The sequence below is a fragment of the Rana temporaria genome, chromosome 3 (assembly GCF_905171775.1).
Source record: "Rana temporaria chromosome 3, aRanTem1.1, whole genome shotgun sequence".
NCBI classification, from domain to species: Eukaryota; Metazoa; Chordata; class Amphibia; order Anura; family Ranidae; genus Rana; species Rana temporaria.
Window position 1 is genome coordinate 369,498,846 of NC_053491.1, and position 11,084 is coordinate 369,509,929.

The 11,084-nt window shown below is 41.0% G+C and overlaps 1 protein-coding gene across 3 annotated transcripts in view; it reads left to right on the top strand.

The window, feature by feature from the left end:
* The window catches only part of RECQL (RecQ like helicase), a 32,917-nt gene extending 31,594 nt beyond the window's left edge, over positions 1-1,323 (top strand). For 2 of the 3 annotated variants that reach the window (XM_040345445.1, XM_040345446.1), the window contains exon 15: positions 84-1,323. In XM_040345445.1, the coding sequence (XP_040201379.1) occupies positions 84-356 (273 nt within the window). In that variant the 3' untranslated portion in view covers positions 357-1,323. The remainder of the gene's footprint in view (positions 1-83) is intronic. The other variant, XM_040345447.1, reaches the window with a different exon arrangement.
* Positions 1,324-11,084: the final 9,761 nt, after the last annotated feature.

The window sequence follows — 11,084 nt, forward strand, 5'->3', positions numbered from 1 at the left end:
TTTAATAGAACACACCTGTAAAGGGAAAATTTAGCTAAATGTTTTCTCATGTTTCTGAATCCTGATTATAATCTCTTTTACAGATAAAATCTCCTCCATCCTCCTCACAGATAAAATCTCCTCCATCATCCTCACAGATAAAATCTTCTCCATCCTCCTCAAAGATAAAATCTTCTCCATCCTCCTTACAGATAAAATCTTCTCCTTCATCCAAAAAACCCATCAAGAGTTCACCAGAGTCCTCCAAGTCCTGGTCTAAAAAGGGGAGCTCTGAACACAAAAGGCCAAATACTGGGGACAGCCCAGTCACCAAGAAGGTCAAATTAATCAAAGAGGAGTCTATTGTCATTGACTGAGATCTTCGCTTAAAGAGAATCGGCCATCTGCGATTAAAATTGCGGGCACTCTGCAGGAGATTTCCTAGAACAAGTGCAGGCAGTCTGTGCTTCATATCAGCTGTTACAAGAGTCAAGGCATAAAGGATAAAGGATTTATTTCCCCCGGGAGGAGGAAAACCAGTTGAGATTAATGCTGGCCATACACTATACAAAAATCGTTCGAAATTCGCTCATTTGGCCAGTTCGTTCGTTTTTCGGACAGTTAATTGGCACAAAATCGAAAATCGTTGGGGCACTTTTGAGCCAAATAAACGAAGGACAAATTTGGATAAATTGAAAGGTTAATGTGCTTCCCATTCGAACTGTTTGCACTAGGTATATGTAAAAAAACGAACAAAAAATATATCCATTTATGTCTACTGAACGATTTATCGGTCATTACATGATGGCACCATTGTTTACGCTTGCGTCCGAATGTTCGTTTTTTTTGAAAATGGGTTTGGCTGATTTTACTTGTAGTGTATGGCCAGCATTAATCTCAGAATTCTGTTGCTTATTCTTTCCTCAATATTCCACAGATTTCCTTTTATATGCTGTGGCCCGAAGTTCACCAGGCTTCACTTATAAAAGCCTCCATTTCTATTTCTTTTATTATAGGAAAGTCATCTGTCATTTCCAAGTCTCAGACTTTTTCTAATTTGGCAGGATGTGGGTGAGGCTAATTTGATGGTACTGCAGCAGGTTTTTGAAAAATGATCTGTAGTGAATCAATGTAGCAGATTCATGAATAATCACCGAAAAATTATTTGACAGCCATTTGACTCTGTTTTTCGAAGAAATGAGGATGCAAAGCTCAGGAGACCTTTTGTGTGTGTTTTTTTTGTTTTTTGTCTTTTATTTTTTTTTTTGTGTTTTTTATTTCTGTGTTGAGTGTTAAAAAAACATTTCAGCATTAATACAAACATTTTCCAAATACTTCACATTGTGTATTAAACAGACTGATTCTTTATGTACAAAATGCCAATGTAATATAATGTGCTGGTTAATCTGGAACACCAGATGACTGGCTGATGGCACTTGGCACAGGAAAGGGGGAATCCATTTTACAAAATTATTTTATTGCATTCAATGTTTTCACTGATAGGCGGCGCGCTCGCGACCCGGTCCTGTGCTCCCTGACCGCAGACCCGATTGCCGCCAGTTTCCCGCAATCGGGTCACAGAGAGGAAGAACCGGGAGAGGTAAGTGTAAACAAACCTCTCCCCGTGCTTCCTAGTGAGAGTGTCACTGATCGTCTGTTCCCTGTCATAGGGAACGACGATCAGTGGCGTCACACGCCCCCCTACAGTAATAAACACAAACTAGGACACGCTTAACCCCTTTAGTGCCCCCTACAGGTTAACCCCTTCACTGCCAGTTTTCACAGTAATCAGTGCATTTTTATAGCACTTTGACAATGGTCCCAAAATAGTGTCAAAAGTGTCCGAAATGTCGCAGTCACGAAAAAAATCGCTGATCGCCACCATTACTAGTAAAAAAATCCTATAAAACTATCCCCTATTTTGTAAACGCTATAACTTTTGCGCAAACCAAGCAAACGCTTATTGCGATTTTTTTTTTCTTTACCAAGAATATATATAAGAATACCGGCCTAAATTGAGGGGGAAAAAAAATTATATATTTTTTGGGGATATTTGTTATAGCAAAAAGTTAAAAATATAGATTTTTTTTTAATTGTCGCTCTATTTTTATTAATAGCGCAAAAAAAAAAAACGCAGAGGTGATCAAATACTTCCAAAATAAAGCTCTATTTGTGGGGGGAAAAAAGGACGTCAATTTTGTTTGGGAGCCACGTCGCACGACCGCGCAATTGTCAGTTAAAGCGACGCAGTGCCGAATCGCAAAAAGGGGCCTGGTCCTTTTACCTGCATAATGGTCTGGGGCTTACGTGGTTAACCGGTGAAGACCCGGACCAACATGCAGGTTAAGGACCTTGCACCTTTTTGCGATTCGGCACTGCGTCGCTTTAACTGACAATTGCGTGGTCGTGCGACGTGGCTCCCAAACAAAATTGGCGTCTTTTTCCCCACAAATAGAGCTTTCTTTTGGTGGTATTTGATCACCTCTGCGGTTTTTAGTTTTTGCACTATAAACAAAAATATAGCAACAATTTTGATTGGTTTGTGCCAAATTTATAGCGTTTACAAAATAGGGGATAATTTTATGGCATTTGTATTAATAATAATTTTTTTTTTTTACTACTAATGGCGGCGATCAGCGATCCCTATATCAGGGAACAGACGATCATTGACATTGCTACAGAGAAGAACGGGGTATATATACGTCCCTGTGCCCAGCCGTTCCATTCTGCCGACGTATATCATCGTGTGGCGGGCGGTCCTTAAGTGGTTAAAGAGATTTTATCCTAATGCATTAAGATAAAAAAGCAGCAGCGCCCCCCCCCCCCCAATACTTATCTGAGGTCCCTCTCTGTGCAGTGATGTCCACGAGTGTCTCAGCTGTCTGAGATTCTCCCTCCTGATTGGCTGAGACACAGCAGTGGCAATATTGGGTGCCATCAATAAAATTCAGCTAGTCAATTAGGAGATAGAGGGGATGGGGACAGGGCTCAGTGTCTGAATGGACACAGAACTGTGACTCTGCTCCCCCATAGCAAGCTGCTTGCTGTGGTAGCACCCAACAGGTGGGAGGGCCAGGATCACAGAAGAGGAGGATCCGGGTTGCTCTGTGCAAATCCACTGCAACAGAGAAGGTAAATATAACATGTTTGTTATTTTTATAGGGAAAAAAAAAATACACTTTGCACTAATATTAAAGGTGGGAGTTTCCAGAGATGTGTTCTTGTTCTGGATTTTACAATTTAGAAAATCACTGAGCTGGAACAAGCATAGATCTAGTGAAGTCTGAATACTTTACATGGCATGTTTGTTCTAGGTTAGATTAATTTAAATAATTAAGTAGGCCAGGATTAGGATGACAGCCTTGGAACCTTTAACTTTTCAAAGAACTTGGCAAAGGATCCTTTTACATTTCTCTCCTTACTTTGCTGTGCCTGCGAGTCCCTGTTTCTTCCTCTAATTGATTTCAAAGTCTTGGGAAAATTCCTTGGATTCTGAGCCCTTCTGGTGCTGAAGATCACTGTTGCCATTTCACTGTTGACAGCTCTGCTGGGGTTTGGTGATGCCAATGATAGCTGGAATCCAAAGCTAAACCCAGGAGATGGAAAGCTCATCTGGTGGATTAAAGTGATAATAAACACACTGGGCCAGATTCAGATAGGTCAGCGGATGATTTACGTTACGCCGCCGCAAGTTTTTGAGGCAAGTGCTTTATTCAGAAAGCACTTGCCTCTAAAGTTGCGGCGGCATATCGTAAATCCCCCGGCGGAATTCAAATTCCGCTGCTAGGGGGCGCGTAAAATTTAAATCGGGCGCGTCCCCGCGCCGAACGAACTGCGCATGCGCCGTCCGCTAAATTTCCCAGCGTGCATTGCTCCAAATGACGTCGCTAGGACGTCATTGGTTTCGACGTGAACGTAAATTACGTCCATCCGTATTCACAAACGACTTACGCAAGCAACGTAAAAAATTTAAAATTCGACCCGGGAACGACGGCCATACTTAACATAGGATACGCCGCATATAGCAGGGGTAACTATACGCCGGAAAAACCCGAACGCAAACGACAAAAAAAAAAGCGGCGGTCGTTCGTTCGTTTCTGAATCGGCGTAACTCCTCATTTGCATATACCTCGCGTATACAAACGGAAGCGCCACCTAGCGACCAGCGTGAGATTGCAGCCTAAGATCCGACGGTGTAAGTCACTTACACCTGTCGGATCTTAGGGAGATCTATGCGGAACCTGATTCTATGAATCAGGCGCATAGATCCGACCGACGGAACTCAGACATACGACGGCGTATCAGGAGATACGCTGTCGTATCTCTATCTGAATCTGCCCCACTGTTTAACCACTTGCTTACTGGGCACATATACCCCCCCCCCCCCCCCTCCTGCCCAGGTGAAATTTCAGCTTCCGGCACTGCGTCGCTTTAACTAACAATTGCGCGGTCGTAGAGAAAAATAGAGCTTTCTTTTGGTGGTATTTGATCGCCTGTGTGGTTTTTATTTTTTGCGCTATAAACAAAAAAGAGCGACAATTTTGAAAAAAATACAATATTTTTTACTTGTTGCTATAATAAATATCCCAATTTAAAAAAAAAAAAAAAAAACATTTTTTTTTTCTCAGTTTAGGCCGATACGTATTCTTCTACATATTTTTGGTAAAAAAAAATTGCAATAAGCGACTGGTTTGCGCAAAAGTTATAGCACCTACAAAATAGGGGACAGAATTATTATTTTTTATTATTAGTTTTTTTACTAGAAATGGCGGCGATTTGCGATTTTTATTGGGACTGCGACGTTATGGCGGATACATCGGACACTTTTGACACATTTTTGGCGTCATTCACATTTATACAGCGATCAGTGCTATAAATATGCACTAATTACAGTATAAATGTGACTGGCATTGAAGGGGTTAACACTAGGGGGTGAGGAAGGGGTTAAATGTATCCCTGCATTGTGTTCTAACTGGAGGGGGGGGTGACCGATCTATGTCCCTATGTACAAGGGACACAGATTGGTCTCCTCTCCAGAGACAGCACCGCTGTCTCTGTGTAAAACGGCAATGAGAGATGATCTCGTATGTTTACATATGAGATCATCTCTCATTGGCCGCACAGATCGCATCGCAAACGGCCACTCTGATTGGCCGTTCGCGGCGATCTGTAATTGGCTGTGTCCAAGGGACACGGCCAACACAGAGTTTCCCCGCTGCACGCTCTGGAGCGCGCATGGGGAACGCCCAAAGGGGCGGAAGTCAATTGACATCCTGTTGGATTTTGGGATCCGCGCTGTAGCCGTCATTTGACTATAGCGTGGGTCCCAGGAGGTTAAAGTGGATGTAAACCCACTCTCATCCTTTTCTAAACTACTGCCATAGTGCTGATCTTTAAGGATATACATGCCTCCTGCATGTATCCTTGCTTGTCAAATGTCTCCCCTCCTGTCTGTTATGAGACCTGAAAAACTGCAGATTCTGTGGGTGGGTCAGTTGTCTGGAGCTCGGTGGGTGGAGTCGTGATGGCAGTAGACTCCCCTTACACTAAATTCTGCTATGATCAGTAACATCCAGTCAAAATCCAGAAAAGTAATCACATGACTTCAGAAAAGGAGTGGGGGTGGGAATCAAAAAATAATGCCCGTCTCCAGGCTAGTGCATGAGATATGTAAATAACCTGTCACTCACAGCAAGGGGGAGGAATGGACTAAGGTATTTCACTGAACGATAAAGAGGATTGCTCAGAGCTGAATTAACTCCGTGTGGCAAGACTGGACACATATGATAGGAAATCTTATACTGTACAATGTGACATTAAAAAAAAAAAAATTGGGTTTACATCTACTTTAATTTACATTGCCCCGTCTATTTCTGAATATGGATGTTGGTACTGAGTTTTTTTTTTAATTAAAATAATTAAAGTACATTTTTCCTAATCAATATACAGCTGTCACGTGACCTAGCTCTTTCTCAGCCTGTCTGAAGGGAAAAATAAGCAGAAGAAGCTTCTAGTCCTCTTCTGTTGGTCACATGTTCAAAATAAAAAAACAGCCTTTGGAATACAGAGTAAATATCAGTAAACTGTTTTAAATTGGCATACAAATTAAGTCTTTATTATTTTGTGGAAATAACATGGTGTGGGTGGATTACTGTCTGTCACAGTCTGTGTCACGCCCCTCCAGCCTCTGTCTTAGAATAAGAGGGAGGTGAAGCCTTCATTCATCTACATGTAATATCCCACCTCCTTTGTGTTTAGCTGGTTAGTGGGCTGTTCTTTACCACGGTATATACACCTACATGTGTGACTCTATAGTCACATGGGCTACTCAGATGTGATGGGGAGGAAATGCTCAGCATTGAAACTCACTGAAAACTGAGCATGTGCAGAGCTGCCAACACTGCTCTAGAAAATCCCTAGCTGAATTGGGGCCATGGTGCAGTTAGAGAACAGAAGGATCAACCGGGTTTTTTTTTTTTGCAGAATACAGAAAGAAATCTCAGTGACTGAGAGAGTATGAACAGCATGTAATACAGCATTTTTGTTGATATTTTTACATTTTTTTTTTTATGACGTGGGTTTAGCGACACTTTAAGCTAACCATACATGGATCGCATTTTCCTAGTTGCCACCCAGCTTGACAAACTTGAGCTAAAGTTCAAGGGAGAAATTGTTGGCCAACAGTGACCGCAACCAATCATCTTCAAAGCCTGTTCAAATATTCTGACAGCCGTGGTTACCAGCTATCAGAATACAACAGTCAGCAGAGTAGATTCTTCCATGAGCTTTTCAGTGTGGGTGGAGAAATCTGTGTGCATGGCCAGCTTAACAATCCTGCTACAGACAGATCTATGGGAAAAGACACTACCATCCATAATAGCGCACTGCTTTCACGGTTCTTCTGCAGTTTGTTTACATAGAAAGTAAGCCGATTTCACTGCACTTCCTTTCAGTATAGAGGCTTGGGCAGATTTGTTACAGATCTGATGTAGGCTGCCTCAAATCCTTTTGTCTCTTTATGTTATACCTGACAAACTGGATGATGCTGAGATCAGGGCTTTGTGGGGGCCAAACCATTGCTTCCAGGACACCTTCTTTACACTGAAGATAGTTCTTAATGACATTGGCTGTATGTTTGGGGGCGTTGACCTGTTACAGAATAAATATGGGGCCAAGTACACCCCTCCGTGGTATGGCATGATGAATACGTGTCTGCCTCTATTTCTCAGCATTGAGGACACCATTAGATATAGGGCTGCAACTAACGATTATTTTCATAATCGATTAGTTGGCAGATTATTGTTTCGATTAATCAGATAATAGCCTTTAAAAAAAAAAATTATTTAAAAAAAAAATTGCGCCAATTTGTTGTTGGGCAGATTACAAAACACAAATTGCCGCAAAAAACACATTACATGCTTTTCTGCAGCTTCTCCATTGAAGTATATTGAACCAAAAAAAAAAAAATCGCACCGTTTTGCGTTAAGTCCTTGCCCTTTCCAAATACGCAGCAGCTGAAAAAAAAAAATCATGGATGTGAATGTGTCCCATAGGAAAACATGTAAATGAACTGTAGTGTGTTTCTGCAAAAAGCACCAAAAAACAGAGGTGTGACCCCGGGCCTGAGATGTTTAGTAACATAATGGGGTTAACAAAAATAAGTACAAAAAGAGCAAATAATCGCTACTGTAAGGGGTTCATTTTTTTTACCGTGGGACAGTTAAAGTGATATTTACAGTAGCGATTTGCTTTTTTGTACTATAAAGGGCTAATTTTAGTTTTTTTAACCCCATTATGTTACTGGCCGATTAATCGATTATGAAAATTGTAATCGATTAATTTCATAATCGATTAGTTGACGATTAATCGATTAGTTGTTTCGGCCCTAATTAGATACTAACCAAATCTCCAACTCCATTTACAGAGATACAGCCCCACACTTCAAGGAACCTCCAAGTCTTGTTGCTGTGCTCAGTCTTGCCATGGTTTATGACCTGTGACATGAAACGTTCTTCCACAACCTTACTTTAGTATCAGAGTTTGGCTGTTCCTCACCCAGTTTTAAGCTTTCTACACGGCTGTTTCAGGTAACAGCTGTGTTTCAGCCTCCATATGAAAGTGATGATCATTAGCACCTGCTTAATATAAATTGTTAATACACCTAACTAATCCTACAAAATCCCCTGACTTTGCAATTAATGGCGGTTTGAAACCAAAAAGTTGTCACACCAAACAATAAAGGAGGAGTTCACCTTTTTACAAAAATAAATAAATGATAGATTTTTGCAGGTAAAAAAAATGTGCATTTATAATTTTTGGTTTTGGGAGCCTTTAAAGCAGGGATATGCAATTAGCGGACCTCCAGCTGTTGCAGAACTACAAGTCCCATGAGGCATAGCAAGACTCTGACAGCCACAAGCATGACACCCAGAGGCATGATGGGAATTGTAGTTTTGCAACATCTGGAGGTCCGCTAATTGAATATCCCTGCTTTAAAGCATTGCACCAGCGATATGCAGGTCTCCTGCAGACCTGTCAGTGTATCTGCTTGCTCGTACCTTGTACAGGCAAGCCAAAACACTGACAGGAAGGAAGAATGTGCACGGCCCTGTGGTAGTTCATTGAGAACTACGAGCCTTAGCGGCATCTGTCGTTTTTCCATTCACAGGGCAATGTAAATGAGTGACGTGGCCATGTTATTTTTGTATTTTGACAGCTAGCGGGGGGAGAGGATATCCGTTGTCGGAGTGGGGGGCGGTTCTTTTCATAACATGTTACATCCTGAACTGAATATGCATGTAAAATATAACACTTCATGAAAGGTGAACTTATCCTTTAATTTGATTTATGGCCAGTTCACACCACATGCAGTCCAGGGTGTTTTTTTTTTTTGCATCAGAAAAGGCATGAAAAGTAGGATTATATGATTTCCAATGGCACAGTTCACACCAGTGCTTACCGCTTCAGTGCATTTCAATTCCAGAAAAAAAAGTAAACAATTTTTTCAAAAATGCACTGGAACACACATGTCCTTTTTAAGGTTAAGAAGAAAAGGGGGGGTGTACTGGACTGTATCTAAAACGCACTGCCACGCATTCAGAAACTCAGAAAAACATCTGGACTGCTTTTCTATGGTGTGAACTGGCCCTTCGATTTTTCTTCTGTTTACTCAAGTTGATAAAAGAAAATTACAGTAAAATATATATATATATATATATATAAACCAATTTCAAAAGGAAAAAGATATGGGATTTTTATGGTGCTAGACAATACAAATCGTATAAGATTTTTCACATTTTTATTAAGTATCCATTTAAAATCACAATTAAAAATTAAAAATGTACAATTCTACTGCTCAAATACAGCAGAAGTGTTAATGTTTCTCTTCACTGCTGCTTTCCTCAACAAGTTTAGCCAACAACGGCTTTATCAGGAGTGTGTCTAGATCAGTGTTTCTCAACTCCAGTCCTCAAGGCGCCCCAACAGGTCATGTTTTCAGGCTTTCCATTATTTTGCACAGGGGATTTAATCATTTTCACTGCCTTAGTAATTACCACAGCCATTTCATCTGAGGGAAATCCTGAAAACATGACCTGTTGGTGCGCCTTGAGGACATGAGTTGAGAAACACTGGTCTAGATAATAAACTGTATACAAATAACATGTATGTAAAATCATATTTACAAGTATTACACGTGTCATGCAATTTACATCATCATGCCATGCATGTTAGCATTTTTTCAAAAAGTATCTGATTTCTTTTTTTTTTTTTTTTTTTGTGATTAATACTTCATAAAAATGTAAAACATCTTACAGAATTTGTATGGTCTAAAAATCCCATATATTTGGAAATTGGTTTATATAATTTTGGGGATGTTTTATGAATTGGATCCTGATTCAGTGATGCCCTATATTAAAAATTAAAATAAGCATTTTTACTTTACAGCATTTCTTTACACCTGCCTACAACTTTTGCACGGTACTGTACAGTATATAAAAAGATAGTTATGGGGAAGCTAGCTTCTTTTGGTGCTAGTCCCTCGTACCTTTACTTGAGTAGTTAGTGTCAGTCCCGGAGCACCTTTTATTTCACCTTCTTTCAGCCCCCTGGGCCCCACCCTTTATGTGGCAATAGGGTTAGGCCAGGGCCTCCCCCTCAGCTTTTTGATCCTTGGGCTCGGCGCCACTATAGTTTATAGGCATTGCCGTGTCCATATTTTCTGGTATCCCCTGGCTGGAGGCGCTGGGTTTCACTAAGGGTACTAGAAAAGCCTTGGGAAATGACATCAGACCTAGAGTTCTGGCCAGTGGAACTCATGGGAAAGGGGTCAGGCTTCCAGGTCCTGCATAAACGCTGGACACTGAGCAGGCAGTTCAAAGGGGGAGACATACCTGGCGGTGGATTCAGGTCCTACACTATATCTTGCTGGACTCTAGGTCCTCTGTTGGCTTTTCTTTTCTGTATCACTGGGTGATGAGTAGAGTAGTGACTTTCTCGCAATTTATTATTATTTTTTTTTTTTTTTTTATTAGAGGTGCACCGAAATCCTGGTTTATCGGCAAAAAACTGTTGTCGCCATTCAGCCGAAGAAAAAAAAAAAAAGGTGCAAATAATGGCACCTTAAAAGGGGGCAGAGTCCACCTGGGTGCTGCACATTGCGGGGGTGTCATCCATCCTCCTTGTCACGCAGAGCCGCGATCTCCCTGTATCACGGAACTGAATTGTCCTGGCAGCGGCAGTAACAATGTCCCGCCTCCTGTGATAGACGACACACTGATCCAATGCCAGGACATTGAAATCAGTGTGAGGTATCACAGGAGGCGGGACATTGTTACTGCAGCCGCCTGGGAAATTCAAATCCAGCTCCATGACACAGCAGATCGCCAATGGAAATTTTGCTAATACTATTAGCAGTGCGTTTAAGGAGATTACAGACATGATACAAGAGATGGCCATAGATTGAGGACATAATAAAAGAGATGGTTAGAGACTGCATTTTTCTTGAGCTTTTCTTTTCACTAAACCAATAATGGCCAATAAATTCATATTAATTTAAATTTATAATATTAATTAAAAAGTCAAATACAATTATGTATAAAAATATA